Here is a 17,763-nt window from a genome sequence, read left to right on the forward strand (position 1 = left end):
TTGTTTCTTATCAGCTATGGGTTGTACTGATTTTTTTCAGATTCTCTTATGTTGCCCCTATGGGTATGGCGATTCTTATATCGCCCTTGGTCTTGCTTCTCGACAAGAACCTCGCGAAACCTTCAACGCTGCCTACGACAAACACTTTGCTATCGTATGCCGTCCTGTGTGGAGGATTTTTCCGGTCGAGTGGTCCTGAAAGGGTGCTTGAAAATGCACTCATTCGTCTCGTAATCTCTGTGTCTCAAACAGGAGAGATCGGCCCACAAGACTGCCACATGTTCAATGCTGCATGGACTGCTGTTTTGCCATGCATACCCGAGACCATCGATCGTGACCCTATCCCTCCTCTCGACGATACCGATGACGAGGAAACGGAAGGGGAAGCTCCCCGCTCTGTCGTGCATCGACAATCGCGTTCAACTCCTCGTCGACAGTCTCCACCCACTTCCTCTGCCGCCAGTACATCTACAAGCCGTCCGCTCCAACGGTCCTCACGTCCATCAGTTCCCTCTTCCACTAGGTCCACGGCTCGCCGCATCCCTTTATCCACCCGACGTCGCACAACAGCTCCGAGTATTAGAACGCGCTATCAGGACTCTCGTGGTGAGGATGCCGAGTTCCACATCCCCGATCTCCAAGATATACAAAGTTGGCCTGGACTGGACATCCCCGACGTCCCTTCGTACCCCCTTCCCCCAACCCGCGCACAAAAGGTATGCACCACTTGATCCTCGGTATTTTTCTCATGCAGTAATCTAGATACTGAGCGAATTCGAACTCCCTTGCGTCTTGGAGACGTGTTGCTGGACTCGGGAGAGGTTTTCCTTCCCGCATCGTCTCAACCTGGTGTGTATTCGTAACTTGGGTGTCCATCATTGACTCATGGCCGGTCAGGAACCTATCAGGAAGCTGCGGCGTTTACTAGAATGCAGTGCTCTGGACGCGATGTGGCACCCGAAAACTCTGCTGCAGACTGAGGCCTTGGCCATGTCTGCAGCGGCTTTCCAGAGGTTGGTCAATGATCAAGGGATGGTCTTGGTTGTTGGCAAGCCTGAAGAACGCGTACTGGACCATGGTGACCTTCTCGCTCTCACCGGTGAGAAGGGTCATGTTGCATGCTTTGGTACGTCTTTATATTTCAGATAGACCATCGTTGATGTCCCTTTAGATTCAGACGGTGTTCGACTGGGCGAGGACGACAAACTAACGTTAGAGCGATTCGACAGCGTAGTGCAGGAAGTCTTCGATTGGCGGACGTCTAGGCCGCTAGTCGTCCATCAGCTCAGGGGGGCTGGCCGTCTCGCTGTGGACGGGTATGTTTTCTCGTTTCTCTTGCGGTCGTTCTTATATTCTCTATAGGCTTCTTGACACTCTTGAGAGTGTTATGATCTCCGAGGGTAAGGGATGCCCTGGGGATTACAGCTCTTGGAGGATCCCGATGCTGGCAGCCACAGGTTCGTATTCGTCGCCTCATCAGGATTCCAATGGGGTCGGCACAGCACTCCAATGCGACGTCAGTCACAAACTCGTCTTTGTCTCGCTCGATTCACTTGACCCGTCGCACCCGTTGATCGTCAAGTTTGACGATGTCACTTTCGAAGGGGCTCTCGGGTACGAATATCTCTTTTATCCGCCTCATCGATATGGATACTTTGTCCTCTCTCCGGGGCAAACTCTGTAGGTCGCATTTCTTGTTCATGTTCAATCTATTGATTATTTATAGCGTCATGGCACCAGGCCAGGTGCATTTTGTATTTACACTTTCAAAGTTGGACGCATCCAATGAGCTGAGTTTTGGGACACTGATGCGGGCATCGTCCTTTCTTTCCCCTCATTGCATGACCCGTTCCTTTTATTCTGGTTGGGTCGATCGCCAATTGCAGCAGGAGGATCGATCGGATACGATGTCTGCAATACTTGAAGCGTTTGTCCGGGACTCGCAACGCCGCATTCTTATGCGTCTTCCTTTGGTGGGCGATCCTCAGCCGACTGATGTATTCGCTGCTATGTTCATGGCTATGATGTTTTCCAAGAGTGAAGACACTTGCCAAGCTGCGCAGGCTGTTGTTCTTCATTTTTCGAAACAGTATCCTCAAGCCTTTGAGCAATTCCGGGAAGGATTCCAGAGGGTTCAGGCTGCCAACGCTGATGGATGTCAGGATATGGCCCGTCAAAAGATGATGCAGGCGGTCGAGGCTATGGGTCCCTTATGAAATGTCAGAGTTCCATACGAAGAGTTGCACCCTGTAGTAAACCTCAAGATTCTCGTGTACAATATCCACAACTGCCATATTTGGAAATTGTCGGAACCGGGTGTTAAAAGTCGCCCGGAGCGGAGAAACATGTGACTTGGAATTGTATTTAAAGGAGTTGTCCGACTCGGGTAACTCAGAAGGAAACCATGTCAACGCCTTTTGATGAACTTAGTGACACCGTTCGAAATACGCTTGAGAAGTGAAGAAGTCAGAATTTCATGATCTTGCCCAAGGGCTCTTGGCAGGGGAGGATCAATGGGATGAGTTGGTCCAAGCACGTGTGAATGAGATAGTATCACGTTCCGGGAAACCTAGTTTCTCGCGATCAGTGGTGACGCAAATTTTCCCATGTGTCATATCTTTATGATTCGACTCAATTGGACGGTGATGGAGCAGCCGGCCATGGATCTTTCAGGAACAATTTCTTCCGGGCCTGCCAGCAAGATAAGGCGAGATATTGAGTATTGGGTGGGAAATATTCCGGGTCGGTTGGTTGAATTGCGATCCTTCCCCGACTTTTTCAAGCTTCAAAATCCCTTCCAATCCGATAACCTGCCAAATCCCACCCCGCAAGAGCTGATTCGTTTCGCTTTGCAACTGGATGTCACTACTGCGCAATACCGATTATTCAGCAATATTTATTTTTGCGCTGCTGCCGTGAATGGGATGAGGGAGTCGGGCATGTTGAAGTTTTTTGTGAGTATCCCGAAACCTCTTGCATGCCCAATGACTAACGAACGTTATAGCGAAATCATTATTTCCTCGCTAACCAACGGTATTTTTTTCATTTCTCTTTCTGAGGGTCCGTACTAACGATTTCTATAGTTCTTCTCACGTTGCTCCGCTCGTTATGGCGGTTTTGGTCTCCCCGCTCGTGTTGCTTCTTGACACGGGTCTCGCGAAACCGACCACGCTCCCTACCATCAACACGTTGTTGACTTATGCTGTGTTGGATGGAGGATTCTCTCGAACCACCGATCCGGAGAAGGTGTTGGAAAATGCCATACTTCGCCTTATCATATCCGTTTCTCGATCGGGACGGGTCGAACAAGCTGACCTTGACGAGTTCCATGCTGCATGGACATTGGTTTCGCCGTGCATACCCGAGACGATAAATCGCTCCCCTAGCCCATATGAGGAGGACTCGGTTCGCCATACTCCACGTCCCCCAGTAACGCCCCCGCGACACCGCCTCCACGTGCCCACACCCCCGTACACGCCACACACCCCCCCGCACATACGTAAAGGAGCAACCTCTGGCTCTTCAAGTAGCAGAGCCAAGGTGCCGTCTGATGGCCAGGGCGGGAGGAGCCTCGAGCCACACACCCAGGGAGTTGGCAGTCAAGGAGGGATGACTCTCAGATCACACGTGGAGCAAACTCAAAGCAAAATCGAGGGTAGCAAAGGACAGGTGGGCCTTGGGCCACGCCGGCAGGGAACTTCTCGTGCCGGTCAAAAGCGTAGGCGGGGGGGAGATGAAAGTGGCCTGCAACCACAGAAAAAGACTCGTGTGTCCTCTCGAAAGGCTGGTACGGCCAAGGACCGAACGATAGCGTTCTCCATCTCTGAGGAGGAGATCGAGTCTTGGCCAGAATTGAACACTTTGGACATGTCTCAAGTCCCTCTCAAGAGGACCTCACCGGGTCCGACGAAAAATCCCAAGGTAAGCTTTCTGTGGGCTTTGGGCGGTGAAAGCTGACAGGCCTGGGCAGGATATATATCGTGTAGAATTCCGTGTTGCGTCTCTTATGCGCAAAAATAGAACACCTCACAAGGAAACGTTTGTGTTTCCGTACCATAAAAACTCGGTGAGTCGTTCGTTGCCTTCTCAGGGTTGGGTTTTCATAGCATTGCAGGCATCTATCTGTGCCTTCACTGGTTATGTAGAATCAACCCAGTACGACCTCGACAACTCTATGCTCACCGTGCTAGATGCGTCACAGGCTTACGATATGTCACCCGAAGAATTTCAGGCAATGGTCGATGCTGGTGACCCTATCATCTTGACGGGACAGCAGCAGTCAGTCGAGTTCGACGTTCCAACCCTTTTCAACCTCATCGACTTTCGGTCCAGTATGCTCTGTATAGGTGAGTTTGCTTGCTCTTTCCATTGGTTTCGTTGACGTGTCTTCCAGATTCCGATGCAGTGGACGAACTGTTCGAGATTTCCGCGCGGGAAGCTGCATACGAGATGTGTCATTGGCCAACATCTAGGCCGCTCATCGTCGAGCATGCCCCAACAGCTGCGAGCCTATATCAACCGGTGGAGAGGTGAGGTTTTTTTTTTTTTTTTTTTGCTTTGATGCGTAAGCTCATGGGTTAAAGGCTCCTTAACACTCACGGCGTGGCCCTGGCGGACTTTGCATTGGATGATCATCATGTCCGAGACTGGCGAGGCCCAATGATCTCCGCCGTTGGATCCGTGCATCCACCCCATCAAAACCCGAACGGCCTTGGGATCAGCCTCTATTGCGCTAGTGGCCATGTGGTTTTTTTCATCCCGATTCTCGAAGAAAGTCAAAAGCTGATCGTGAATTTCGGTGATGTGGACGTGCAGACCCCATTGGGGTTCGAGTACTTGTACCAGGCCCCACACCGGTACGGTTCATTCGTGCTTTCCGCAGGTCAAACAGTGTGAGTGAATTTTTTCTCCTTTGGGTTGGGTTTCTAATTGTATTCTTAGCGTATTTCCGCCTGGGCAAATATATGCCTATGCGACGATTTCAAAGGAGGGATCGACGAGCCATGGATGTATCATGCATGGGTCGTACTTCCTCGCTGCGGGGTGCATGAGAAGATCTGCGAGTTGGTTGGATCGAAGTTCCAATGACGAATCTACGATCGGGGACTCATCGGTGACGACGTCCTTGATTGCGATGGTGTTGAAGGCGGTAGACGCCCTGTCTACCCCTGACAAAGAAATTGTCCATTCCCCCGATACCGCGAACCTCTTTTCATTAGCATCGATGGCGATGATGTTCCTCGGAACTCATGGGCCAGATATGATGAAAATAGCCAAAGCTCTGAGTCGCCATTGTACCGAAGAGGGCGTGCGCCGATGTTATCGTTGAACTCGAAGACCTTCGGATCGCGAATCATGCGTACAAAGAGGATTGCCTTACTTCCCGCGAGCGTGAAGAATACGATATAATGGCAACTTTCTTCCGTCGCAGTATGATGACTGCGGTTAAGAACATGTTTTCTTCCGAAGAGTAATGTGCTTGTATTCTTTGTAGTTTAACGCATGTACTCGAATAACATTTTTGCATGGGTGAATTATTATCTTTGCCACATGGGTCAAAGAATGAATCCTGGGATGTGACATTTCAGCTAGGCATGTTCGATTTATCAGCCATCCTCGCATTTTTTTCACTACCGATTATATCTTTTTACATGTATGAGCTCAAAAAAATTGAAATAAAAAGATGACGAAACGAGATATACCCTTGGGGCACACGTTCGTTTGATTTTTCCGTAATTTTCAGGAAAATTTCATACGATGCATATGCATCGATCGCAGCATCTGAGATATTGTCAACGATTGTATTATGAGGAATCACAAACTTACACTCTAGTTGTTCGTCTGAGAGGTGCCGCGTCCACCAGCCCCCGTGCCACTTGGGTTCGTGCTTTTTAATCCGCTGCCTTAAATACAATGTGGCTAGCTTTCGTATCCCTGGTTGTTGGTTGAGGCCCTTCGTCCTCTTCCAATGATGAGGATGCAGTTGGACTGCAAGCTCGCCAATATCTTTTGTGTTTGCCATGGAGAATCCCCAGACCTCTTCTGCCGTTTTCATGTCGGCTGTAGTGCACGTTTAATGTGGTCCGCCCGATTCGCAAATTTGCTTACATCGGATGCCAACTCCATATTTTGTGACATGTCCCGCAGTGAGTATCTGCTTTATTTTTGTTGGGCCTTGGGATGCGTATTAGAATCAAATATGGTTTGAAGGTGAGAACTCACATGCACTAGTCTCTAGTTGGTATACTATCACGCCCGATGAGTGGGCAAATTGGATCGTACTTATTCGGTTGAGGGTTTGGCCCATCATTCGTCGATAGAGAATGGTGAATCGGCCAGTCACCTTGGACCATTCCATGTCCACAAATATTTCCCTTTTTGTTCGTCAGGACCGGGACTTTACGTTGCATGGGTTTCTCACCTCGCATTCCCAAACCGCTTGTCGTATTCCTTTTCGAATTGCTGTACGCCCGTGCAATAAGCGATTGGTACGGGGAGCTCGTATGGGGGCATTGATGCCTCTAAATGCTCAAAGTCTCGCGTCAGTTCCTTTGACGCCTCAGTCCGTGTTTTTTGGATCTCTTGCTTCCTGGCTGCTATCATTGTTTGAACCATGTTCGCACGCTCCCAGTGCTCATAAGCCCTCTCCCCAGGCAGCTCTCGCAAACATTCATCTAGGGATGTTTGAAATCGTTGTAAAGCCATTTTGTATGGACGAAGAAGTGAAAAATTTCAGGTAGGGTTCACGATGGATAAGGATGAGGAGAAACCAAAAAAGGAAATAGTCCCAAAACTGTCGTGTATTATTAGCGTTTGATAACATCCTTCTGGTACATTATTATGACTAGTATGACAGATCTTTTCAGTCACGACCTGTACATTGCCCGAGCATTTTGATCCTAACTGCCCTCGTGGAGCATGGCCACGCAATGGAGGCCGTAATTACACGGTTAGGGACGGGAGGTCATGACGAGGGGTTCTAGGGTGCGGAGCATCGTGCACGACAAGAAGCCAGCACATGTGGGGAGATGGAGATATCGGAAGCAGACATCGGTAAATGAGTCATGTGACTCATTTGCGCCAAGCTTGGGAGGTTCCGAGTTAGTTTTTATTATATAAAAACGCCAAAAACCTTATCAACATTACAACCTTATCAATGTTGCGCGACACATCAAATAACTATTCAGCCGCCGCCGCCGGAGAAGTGATGTGTATTGACCCCATGGCACCCTTAATTCACCCGCCCACCCCTCGCCACATGCCATCCACACCCCTAGATCTGACATCGGTTGGGTCGGATGATGACAGTGACTATGAGCGTGGTCCGACAGCCGATCTCCACGGGGGTGAACATAGCCGCCAAAATGAAACGCGGCATCGCGAAGCAAGGAGGCCGCGATTAGTGCTCACTGTCGAGATACCGATACTTCCTCGTCCTTTCACCAAGAAGGCAAGAAGGCAAGAACTAGACAACTAGACTCGGGAAGAAGGAACTAAAAAAAAGTTGGAAGTTCAGTTAAAAAATACTCTATAGAAGGGGGGGGCAATAGGCTATTGCCGCTGCACCCTATCTAATCACAGTGGGTATTATGAATCATAATACTTGTGCCACTCTATAGAAGGAGGGGGCAATAGGCTATTGCCGCTGCACCCTCGGGATTTTCCGGGCTTGAAAAAAAGAGAAAAATCACACCTTTCTAACGGTACTAATCATTTGAAATCTGGTTCAGCCGTTGAAAAGTTATAAGCGTGGACATTTCTGCACCCTGCACCCTTGACCTGAAGCCTCGATGTTTTCTTGGTCAGTTTTGAGAATTATGGGCGGCAATAGGCATTCCAGGTAGCTGTGGGCGAGATCTACAAGATAAAAAAAAGAGCATGTGAATAGCTGCTCTAGGTAAGGAGATATGGGAAAAATAAAATTTAGAGGAAAAAAAGAATAAATAAATTGATAAGTGGACGAACAAAATAGGGAAAAATGCGGGGTGTTCTGGGGTGGAATATGGTAAGCAAATAGAATGGGAAGATATTTTATTTGTAATTTTTTGGGGAAGTTTTTTTTCGAGGGTGCACTCGGGTGCAGAGGGTGCAAGTGAGGGTGCAAGTGAAATTAAAAGTGAAATATCTTAGTGAAGAAAATAGATATAAATATGGGGTCTTTTTCAGTGTGATATATTTAGGAGAGAGAATGGAATGGAATTTTTAAATAATTTTTTTTGGAAAATAAATTTGGAGGGTGCACTCGGGTGCAGTGAGGGTGCAAGTGAAACTAAAAGTGGAATAAGTTTTGACTGGATGGATGAAAATTGAAATGGTTGATAGGGTTAGGAAGGTGTGATTTTAGTGAAAATTATAAAATGAAAAAAAGAGAAGTGGCTGTGCACTTTTTTGCACAGCCACAGAGGAAAAATTTTGATAGGAAGAAAGTGGAAGGTGAGAAAGTTGGGAGAAGAGAGTAACAAAGGTTAGAACTGAAGTGGAGAAGACAACAACAATACAACAACACAACAACGCGACAATGCGACAACTAAACAACTAGACAAGGGAAGAAGCAACTAAAAAAAAGTGAGAAGTGAAGTTTGAAGTCTGAGTTGAAAAACTAAGAAAGTGAACTAAAGAACTAGACAAGGCAACAAGAGGACAACTAGAGAACTAGACAAGGCTGGTGGCAAAAATGGGGAACTGTGGAAGGAAAAAAAGTGGGGACTTGAGTTTGAAGTGTGAGTTTGGAAGGGAAGAAGCGGAACTGTGGTAGTAAAAAAAGTTCGAAGTTCAGTTTGAAGTGTGAGTTTCGAAGACAAGAAGACAAGAAGACAAGAAGGCTGGAACTAGAGAACTAGAGAAGGAAGCAAAAAAAGGTTTGGACTTGGGAACTGTAAAAGTTTGTTGGGGACGCGAGAACCCGAGAACCCGAGAACCCGAGAAGGGGAGAAGTAGACTAGACTCGGGGACTGTGGAAGTTGGGGACTGGATAACCCGAGAAGGGGACAAGGGGACAGGTAGACTTGGTGGGAACTGGCTGAGGGGGAAGTGGGAGTAGGGAAGGTTTTAACTGTGGAAGTTTGTGGGGAACCCGACAAGCAGACAACCGGACAAGGGGAGAAGTAGACTAGACTTGGGGACTGTGGAACTGGTGGAAGTGTGGAACTTAGGAGGGGACCCGATAACCGGACAAGTGGACAAGCGGACAAGTAGACAAGTAGACTCGGTGGGAACTGGCTCAGGGTTTGTGGAAGTAGGGAAGGTGAACTGTGAAAGTTTGTTGGGGACCCGACAAGGGGACAAGGGGAGAAGTAGACTAGACTGAGGGACTATCTAATCACAGTGGGTATTATGAATCATAATACTTGTGCCATGGCGATTTTTTGGTATCATAAAAAAGAGAAAAATCAGACCTTTCCAACGGTGTAACGGGAATGGAAGTCCGGTAAACGGTTCAGGAGTTATGGCCAATTCATTGTCGTGCCCAGTCGTGCCCTAGTCGTGCCCTATCGTGCCATTGGCCAGTACTCGGCCAGTTCTCAATATTATGAAATATAAACGAGTGTCCAAAGGCCGTATGGATCTCCTCTACAAGATGCAAAAAACCCCGAGCGAATAGCTGCCACGGTTACTGAGTTATTGAGGAAACAAAGTTGTGCCCTGAGTTTCAGTGTTTGAGCTCAAGTTGAGAATTAATTTGTTTGGGGTGTATAGCATATCACAAGATAGGTATTGAAAATATATACACGATGCAAAAAACTTTGAGTGAAACGGGTCACTCGTTGTGAAGTTATTCAAGAAATAAAGTGTGAACATGGGACCAAGGGCACGAGTGGAGGGCACAAGTGTGTTTATTGAATAACTCGGGAACGAGAGCAGCTATTGACTCAGGGTCTTTTGCATCCGGTGGAGATTATCAATACGGCCTTTGGAACATCAACGGTGCCTGATAATACCGAGAAATGGGAGAGAAAACAGCAATGGCACAAGTAGGGCACGATTGACTTGTGCCCAATCGTGCCATGGACCATTACTCATCCATTTGTTGGTATTATCAGGCTTTAATAAATGTCCAAAGGCCGTATGGATGTCCTCTACAAGATGCAGCAAACCCGGAGTGATTAGCTGCCCTGGTTACCAAGTTATCAAGGAAAGGAAATAGTGTGCCAAGTTGTGCCCTATCGTGCCATTGGCCAGTACTCGGCCAGTTCTCAATATTATGAAATATAAACGAGTGTCCAAAGGCCTTATGGATCTCCTCTACAAGATGCAAAAAACCCCGAGCGAATAGCTGCCACGGTTACTGAGTTATTGAGGAAACAAAGTTGTGCCCTGAGTTTCAGTGTTTGAGCTCAAGTTGAGAATTAATTTGTTTGGGGTGTATAGCATATCACAAGATAGGTATTGAAAATATATACACGATGCAGAAAACCCTGAGTGAAACGGGTCACTGGTTGTGCAGTTATTCAAGAAATAAAGTTTGAACATGGGACCATGGGCATGAGTGGAGGGCACAAGTGTGTTTATTGAATAGCTCAAGAACGAGAGCAGCTATTGACTCAGGGTCTTTTGCATCCGGTGGAGATTATCAATACGGCCTTTGGAACATCAACGATGCCTGATAATACTCAGAAATGGGGGAGAAAACAGCAATGGCACAAGTAGGGCACGATTGACTTGTGCCCAATCGTGCCATGGACCATTACTCGTCCATTTGTTGGTATTATCAGGCTTTAATAAATGTCCAAAGGCCGTATGGATGTCCTCTACAAGATGCAACAAACCCGGAGTGATTAGCTGCCCTGGTTACCAAGTTATCATGGAAATAAAATCATGTGCCAAGTCGTGCCCTATCGTGCCATTGGCCAGTACTTGTTGAGTTCTTAATATTATGACATATAAATTAGTGTCCAAAGGCCGTATGGATCTCCTCTACAAGATGCAAAAAACCCCGAGTGAATAGCTGCCACAGTTACTGAGTTATTGAGGAAACAAAGTTGTGCCCTGAGTTTCAGTGTTTGAGCTCAGGTTGAGAATCGATTCATTTGGGGTGTATAGCATATCAAAAGATAGGTATTGAAAATATATCTATGGTGCAGAAAACCCTGAGTGAAACGGGTCACTGGTTGTGAAGTTATTCAAGAAATAAAGTTCAAACATGGGACCAAGGGCACAAGTGGAGGGCACAAGTGTGTTTATTGAATAGCTCGAGAACGAGAGCAGCTATTGACTCAGGGTCTTTTGCATCCGGTGGAGATTATCAATACGGCCTTTGGAACATCAACGGTGCCTGATAATACCGAGAAATGGGGGAGAAAACAGCAATGGCACAAGTAGGGCACGATTGACTTGTGCTCAATCGTGCCATTGGCCATTACTCATCCATTCGTTGGTATTATCAGGCTTTGATGAATGTCCAAAGGCCGTATAAATGTCCTCTACAGGATGCAACAAACCCGGAGTGATTAGCTGCCCTGGTTACCAAGTTATCAAGGAAAGAAAATAGTGTGCCAAGTCGTGCCCTATTGTGCCATTGGCCAGTACTTGTTGAGTTCTCAGTATTATGACATATAAATTGATGTCCAAAGGCCGTATGGATCTTCTCTACAAGATGGAAAAAATTTTGAGTGAAACGGGTTACTTGTTGTGAAGTTATTCAAGAAACAAAGTTGGACAATGGGCAAACAGGGCACAAGGCACAAGTGTGTTTATTGAATAACTTGGGAATGAGAGCAGCTATTGACTCAGGGTCTTTTGCATCCGGTGGGACTTATCAATACGGCCTTTGGAACATTAACGAGGCCTGATAATACGGAGAAATGGGAGAGAAAACAGCAATGGCACAAGTAGGGCACGATTGACTTGTGCTCAATCGTGCCATTGGCCATTACTCACCCATTTGTTGGTATTATCAGGTTGTGATGAATGTCCAAAGGCCGTATAGATCTCCTCAACAAGATGTAATGAACCCTGAGTAAATAGCTGGCATGGTTACTGAGTTATTGCGAAAAGACAGTTGTGCCAACATGGCACAAGTTGAGGGCACAAGTGTGTTTGCTGAATAACTTGGGAACCAGTATAGCTATGGACTCGGGGTCTTTTTCATCTTGTAGAGGATATCCATACGGCCTTTGGAACATCAAAAGTGACTGATAATACTCAGAAATGGGGGAGAAATTGACAATGGCACAAGTAGGGCACGATCCACTTGTGCCCAATCGTGCCATGGGCCATTATTCATCCATTTGTTGGTATTATCAGGTTTTAATGACTGTCCAAAGGCCGTATAGATACTCCCTACAGGACGTAAAAAACTTTGGGTCAATAGTTGCTCTGGTGACTGAGTTATTGAGAAAAGAAGTAGGGCCAACATGGCACAAGTCGAGGGCACAAGTTTGTTTGTTGAATAACACAGGAACCAGAGTAGCTATGAACTCGGAGTCTTTTGCATCTCATAGAGGATATCCATACGGCCTTTGGAACATCAAGAACGCCTGATAATACTGAGAAACGAGAGAGAAATCATCAATGGCACGATCGACTTGTGCCCAATCGTGCCCTGGGCCACCACTCATTCATTTGTCAGTATTACCAGGTTGTAACGAGTGTCCAAAGGCCATATGGATCTCCCCTACACGACACAAAAGACCAGGAATTCATAGCTGCTCTGGGTCTGGAGATATTGAGAAAGGAAAGTTGTGCCTTTTCAGCAGGGGCACAAATGGCACAAGTACATATAGGAGATGAAATAGGCAGCTTGGACTGGACCATGTGATCAAGTTTGCTTTGGCTTGATCATGTGATCAAGCCAGCTTGAACTTGATCATGTGGTCAAGTTTGCTTTGGCTTGATCATGTGGTCAAGTTTGCTTTGGCTTGATCATGTGATCAAGTTTGCTTTGACTTGATCATATGATCAAGCCAGCTTGAGCTTGATCATGTGATCAAGTTTGCTTGAACTTGATCATGTGATCAAGTTTGCTTTGGCTTGGTCATGTGGTACAGGCTGAGGGCACAAGTTGATATTGACTGAATAACTTGGGAAGGAGAGTAGCTAGGGACTTGGGGTTTTTTCCACCCCATCAAGGATATCAATTCAGCCTTTGGACCATCAAAATACCCTGATAATACTCAGAAATGGGGGAGAAAATGGTGATGGCACAAGTAGGGCACAATCAACCTGTGCCCAATCGTGCCATGGGCCATTACTCATCCATTGGTTTGTATTATCAGGCTGTAATGAGTGCCCAAAGGCCGTATGGATATTCTCTACAAGATGTAAAAGACTGCAAGTTCATAACTGCTCTGGTGACTGAGTCATTGCAAAAAGAAAGTTGTGCCAACATGGCACAAGTCAAGGGCACGAGTTTGTTTGTTGAATAGCTCAGGAACCAGAGTAGCTACAGACTCCGGGTCTTTTGAATCTTGTAGAGAATATTCATACGGCCTTTGGAACATTAATAGTGCCTGATAATACTCAGAAATGAGGGAGAAAGCGGTGATGGCACGAGTAGGGCACGATTGACTTGTGCCCAATCGTGCCATGGGCCATTACTCATCCATTTGTTCGTATTATCAGGCTGTAATGAGTGTCCAAAGGCCGTATAGATCCCCCCTACAAGATGAAAAAAACCATGAGTTCATAGCTGCTCTGGTGACTGAGTTATTGCAAAAAGAAAGTCATGCCAACATGGCACAAGTGGAGGGCACAAGTTTGTTTATTAAATAACTCTGGAACGAGAGCAGCTATAAACCCAGGGCCTTTTGCGTCTCATAGAGAATATCGATTCGGCCTTTGGAACATTAATAGTGCCTGATAATACTCAGAAATGGGGGAGAAAATGGCAATGGCACCAGTAGGGCACGATCGACCTGTGCCCAATCGTGCCATGGGCCATTACTCATCCATTGGTTCGTATTATCAGGCTGTAATGAGTGTCCAAAGGCCGTATGGACCTCCCCTACAGGATGAAAAAAACTGCAAGTTCATAACTGCTCTGGTGACTGAGTTATTGCAAAAAGAAAGTTGTGCCAACATGGCACAAGTTGAGGGCACAAGTCTGTTTGTTGAATAGCTCAGGAACCAGAGTAGATATGGACTTGGGGTCTTTTGCATCTTGTATAGGATATCCATACAGCCTTTGGAACATCAAAAGTGCCTGATAATACTCAGAAATGGGAGAGAAATTGACAATGGCACGAGTAGGGCACGATTGACTTGTGCCCAATCGTGCCATGGGCCATTATTCATCCATTTGTTGGTATTATCAGGTTGTGATGACTGTCCAAAGGCCGTATGGACCTCCCCTACAGGATGCAAAAGACTGCAAGTTCATAATTGCTCTGGTGACTGAGTTATTGCAAAAAGAAAGTCGTGCCAACATGGCACAAGTCGAGGGCACAAGCCTGTTTGTTGAATAGCTCAGGAACCAGAGTAGCTATGGACTTGGGGTCTTTTTCATCTTGTAGAGGATATCCATACAGCCTTTGGAACATCAACAGTGCCTGATAATACTCAGAAACGGGGGAGAAATCGACAATGGCACAAGTAGGGCACGATTGACTTGTGCCCAATCGTGCCATGGGCCATTACTCATCCATTGGTTCGTATTATCAGGCTGTAATGAGTGTCCAAAGGCCGTATGGACCTCCCCCACCGGATGCAAAAGACTGCAAGTTCATAACTGCTCTGGTGACTGAGTTATTGCAAAAAGAAAGTCGTGCCAACATGGCACAACTCAAGGGCACATGTCTGTTTGTTGAATAGCTCAGGAACCAGAGTAGCTATAACCTTGGGGTCTTTTGCATCTTGTAGAGAATATCCATACGGCCTTTGGAACATCAATAGTGCCTGATAATACTCAGAAATGAGGGAGAAAACGGCAATGGCACGAGTGGGGCACGATTGACTTGTGCCCAATCGTGCCACGGGCCATTACTCATCCATTTGTGCATATTATCAGGTTGTGATGAGTGTCCAAAGGCCGTATAGATTTCCTCTACAGGATGAAAAAGACCATGAGTTCATAGCTGCCCTGGATACTGAGTTATCGAGAAAAGATCATGGGCACAGGTTGTTTATTCCATAACTCAGGAATGAGAGCAGCTATGGACTCGGAGTGGATATCAATTCAGCCTTTTGACCATCAATAGAACCTGATAAGGGAGAAAACAGCAATGGCACAGGTAGTGCATGATTCACCCAGTCATGCCATCAGGTTGTGATAACTATCCAAAGGTCACATAGGTCTCCCCTACATGATAATTCCTAGCTGTGAACGAGTTATCGAGAAAGCCCAAATGGCACAAGTTGAGGGCACAAGTTTTTGTTAGTCACATTGGGGCCTTTTCTGTAATGCTGATATGTGTCCCTGATTTTCACATTGCCCATGGGTTGAGTCGGGTATGGGGCTGGGCATTTTGGGTATGGGGTTGTGCGTTTGGGTATGGGGTTGTATTGTAAACTCTGAAAAGGGTGGCCACACCAGGATTCGAACCCGGGTCCATCCAACATATATTTGGAGGTGATAACCACTACACCATATGGCCACAGCAGTTCTCTAGGAGATTGCATCAACCAATAGGAGGCAGGTCTATCGTACTGCAACACTCCCCCTAGACCTGCGGCTGATTAAACCTATCCTGCAAAGGTCACAGACCGGCTTACAGTCATGGTAGGTCCTGGGGGTCCCCTCAGAGTAACTGGGCTCATAACCTATTGTAAACTCTGAAAAGGGTGGCCACACCAGGATTCGAACCCGGGTCCATCCAACATATATTTGGAGGTGATAACCACTACACCATATGGCCACAGCAGTTCTCTAGGAGATTGCATCAACCAATAGGAGGCAGGTCTATTGTACTACAACACTCCCCCTAGACCTGCGGCTGATTAAACCTACCCTGCAAAGGTCACAGACCGGCTTACAGTCATGGTAGGTCCTGGGGGTCCCCTCAGAGTAACTGGGCTCATAACCTATTGTAAACTCTGAAAAGGGTGGCCACACCAGGATTCGAACCCGGGTCCATCCAACATATATTTGGAGGTGATAACCACTACACCATATGGCCACAGCAGTTCTCTAGGAGATTGCATCAACCAATAGGAGGCAGGTCTATCGTACTGCAACAGGTTGTGCATTTGGGTAAGGCCGTGGTATGGAGTGCGGTCTATTGAAAAAATAACATTGAGTAACATTCAGCGTGAAGCGAGACAGCCCCCGCAGCGACCACCAGTGGGCTGCGAAGCTGCCCATCTGGTGTGGAGCGAGGACATTGGGCTGGGGAGCGAGCGTACCTATTCATTCAAAATACATATGGAAGTGGCACAAGGTATTTGCTGAATCAGTCTAGGGCACAAGTGTGTTTATCGAGTCACTTGGGAAGAAATGTAGCTATGGACTTGGGGTCTTTTTCATCCCGTAGGGGACATCCATATGGGAACATCAACAGCGCCTGATAATCTCTTCCAGATGAACCTGAGTGACTAGCTGCCATGGTTACCAAGTTATTGAGAATAGTGTGCCCAGTCGTGCTCTATCGTGCCATTGGCTACTTGTCCAGTTATTAATGTCCAAAGGCCATATGGATCTTGTCTACAAGATGAAAAGAACCCTGAGCAAAACAGATCCCTTGTTATGAAGTTATTCAGGAAACAAAGTTGGACAATGGGCAAACATGGGACAGGGGCACAAGTGGAGGGCACAAGTGTATTTATCGAATAACTTGGGAACGAGAGCAGCTATCGACTCGGGGTTTTTTGCATCCGGTGGGAATTATCAATACGGCCTTTGGAACATCAACAGTGACTGATAATACTCAGAAATGGGGGAGAAATTGACAATGGCACAAGTAGGGCACGATCGACTTGTGCCCAATCGTGCCATGGGCCATTACTCATTCATTTGTTGGTATTATCAGGTTGTGATGGATGTCCAAAGGCCGTATGGATGTCCCCTACATGATGGAAAAGACCATGAGTTCATAGCTGCTCTGGTGACTGAGTTATTGCAAATAGACTATTGTGCCAACATGGCACGAGTTGAGGGCACAAGTTTATTTGTTGAATATCTCAGGAACCAGAGTAGCTATGGACTTGAAATCTTTTGCATCTAATATAGGATATCCATATGGCCTTTGGACCATCAACAGTTAATACTCACAAATGGGGGAGAAACCAGTGATGGCACAAGTAGGGCACGATCGACTTGTACCCAATCATGCCATGGGCCATCACTCATCCATTTGTTGGTATCATCAGGTTGTAATGAGTATCCAAAGGCTGTATAGATCCCCTCTACAAGATGCAACAAGCCCTGAGTGAATAGCTACCATGGTCACCCAGTTATTGAGGAAAGAAAATAGCATGCCAAGTCATGCCCTATCGTTCCATTGGCCAGTACTTGTCCAGTTCTTAATAAATCAATGTCCAAAGGCTGTATGGATTTTCTCTACAAGATGAAAAAAACCCCGAGTGAGGTGGGTCACTTGTCGTGACGTTATTCAGGAAACAAAGTTGGACAATGGGCAAACATGGGAGAGGGGCACAAGGCACAAGTGTGTTTATCGAATAACTTGGGAATGAGAGCAGCTACTGACTCAGGGTCTCTTGCATCCGGTGGAGATGATCAATATGGCTTTCGGAACATCAACAGCACGTGATTATACTGAAAAATGGAGGAGAAAACAGCAATGGCATGATCAACTTGTGCCCAATCATGCCATGGACCATTATCAGGTTGTGATGAATGTCCTTCAACGAGCTGCCACTGGAGTCATGGCC

At 46.7% G+C, this 17,763-nt stretch overlaps 4 protein-coding genes and 3 non-coding genes across 7 annotated transcripts; 2 read left to right on the top strand and 5 right to left on the bottom strand.

The window, feature by feature from the left end:
* Nucleotides 1-2,618: 2,618 nt before the first annotated feature.
* EI90DRAFT_3088221 (uncharacterized protein) lies at nucleotides 2,619-3,405 on the bottom strand (the record flags this gene model as incomplete). The annotated part of the gene is made up of 3 exons (XM_039062256.1): nucleotides 3,084-3,405; nucleotides 3,005-3,033; nucleotides 2,619-2,954 (listed from the first exon to the last, which is right to left on the bottom strand). Coding segments are annotated over exons 1-3 (344 nt in total), but the record flags the coding sequence as incomplete, so codon positions are not given.
* A 185-nt stretch (nucleotides 3,406-3,590) lies between these two features.
* Nucleotides 3,591-5,530, top strand: EI90DRAFT_3088223 (uncharacterized protein). Its single transcript, XM_039062257.1, is given in 7 exon segments — nucleotides 3,591-3,921; nucleotides 3,971-4,066; nucleotides 4,115-4,346; nucleotides 4,394-4,529; nucleotides 4,584-4,892; nucleotides 4,942-5,318; nucleotides 5,338-5,530. 7 exon segments carry the CDS (start codon nucleotides 3,610-3,612, stop codon nucleotides 5,472-5,474), a joined length of 1,599 nt encoding a protein of 532 aa, XP_038908895.1. The 5' UTR covers nucleotides 3,591-3,609; the 3' UTR covers nucleotides 5,475-5,530.
* A 54-nt stretch (nucleotides 5,531-5,584) lies between these two features.
* EI90DRAFT_3021915 (ribonuclease H-like domain-containing protein) lies at nucleotides 5,585-6,705 on the bottom strand (the record flags this gene model as incomplete). Its single annotated transcript, XM_039057718.1, has 6 exons — nucleotides 5,585-5,643; nucleotides 5,716-5,781; nucleotides 5,827-6,060; nucleotides 6,109-6,174; nucleotides 6,223-6,374; nucleotides 6,422-6,705. The coding sequence occupies 6 exons, from the start codon at nucleotides 6,703-6,705 to the stop codon at nucleotides 5,585-5,587; spliced, it is 861 nt and encodes a 286-aa protein (XP_038908896.1).
* A 7,815-nt stretch (nucleotides 6,706-14,520) lies between these two features.
* On the top strand, nucleotides 14,521-14,748 carry EI90DRAFT_3135193 (uncharacterized protein; the record flags this gene model as incomplete). The annotated part of the gene is made up of 2 exons (XM_039064714.1): nucleotides 14,521-14,529; nucleotides 14,599-14,748. 2 exons carry the CDS (start codon nucleotides 14,521-14,523, stop codon nucleotides 14,746-14,748), a joined length of 159 nt encoding a protein of 52 aa, XP_038908897.1.
* A 709-nt stretch (nucleotides 14,749-15,457) lies between these two features.
* On the bottom strand, nucleotides 15,458-15,530 carry EI90DRAFT_t267. Its single transcript has one exon. It is a non-coding gene; the product is annotated as a tRNA-OTHER (tRNA).
* Nucleotides 15,531-15,718: 188 nt separating this feature from the next.
* On the bottom strand, nucleotides 15,719-15,791 carry EI90DRAFT_t266. The gene has a single exon. It is a non-coding gene; the product is annotated as a tRNA-OTHER (tRNA).
* A 188-nt stretch (nucleotides 15,792-15,979) lies between these two features.
* EI90DRAFT_t265 lies at nucleotides 15,980-16,052 on the bottom strand. The gene has a single exon. It is a non-coding gene; the product is annotated as a tRNA-OTHER (tRNA).
* Between the last annotated feature and the right edge of the window lie 1,711 nt (nucleotides 16,053-17,763).

The sequence above is a fragment of the Cantharellus anzutake genome, assembly GCF_015039405.1.
Source record: "Cantharellus anzutake strain C23 chromosome Unknown EI90scaffold_132, whole genome shotgun sequence".
In the NCBI taxonomy this organism is placed as follows: Eukaryota; Fungi; Basidiomycota; class Agaricomycetes; order Cantharellales; family Hydnaceae; genus Cantharellus; species Cantharellus anzutake.

Excerpts from the sequence above, each read along its gene's own strand:
- EI90DRAFT_3088223 (XM_039062257.1), top strand. The coding sequence starts at position 3,610 with ATGACTCTCAGATCACACGTGGAGCAAACTCAAAGCAAAATCGAGGGT. Across the intron at positions 3,922-3,970 it reads GTCCGACGAAAAATCCCAAG|GATATATATCGTGTAGAATT; the intron begins GTAAGCTTTCTG and ends AGGCCTGGGCAG. Across the intron at positions 4,893-4,941 it reads CTTTCCGCAGGTCAAACAGT|CGTATTTCCGCCTGGGCAAA; the intron begins GTGAGTGAATTT and ends TTGTATTCTTAG.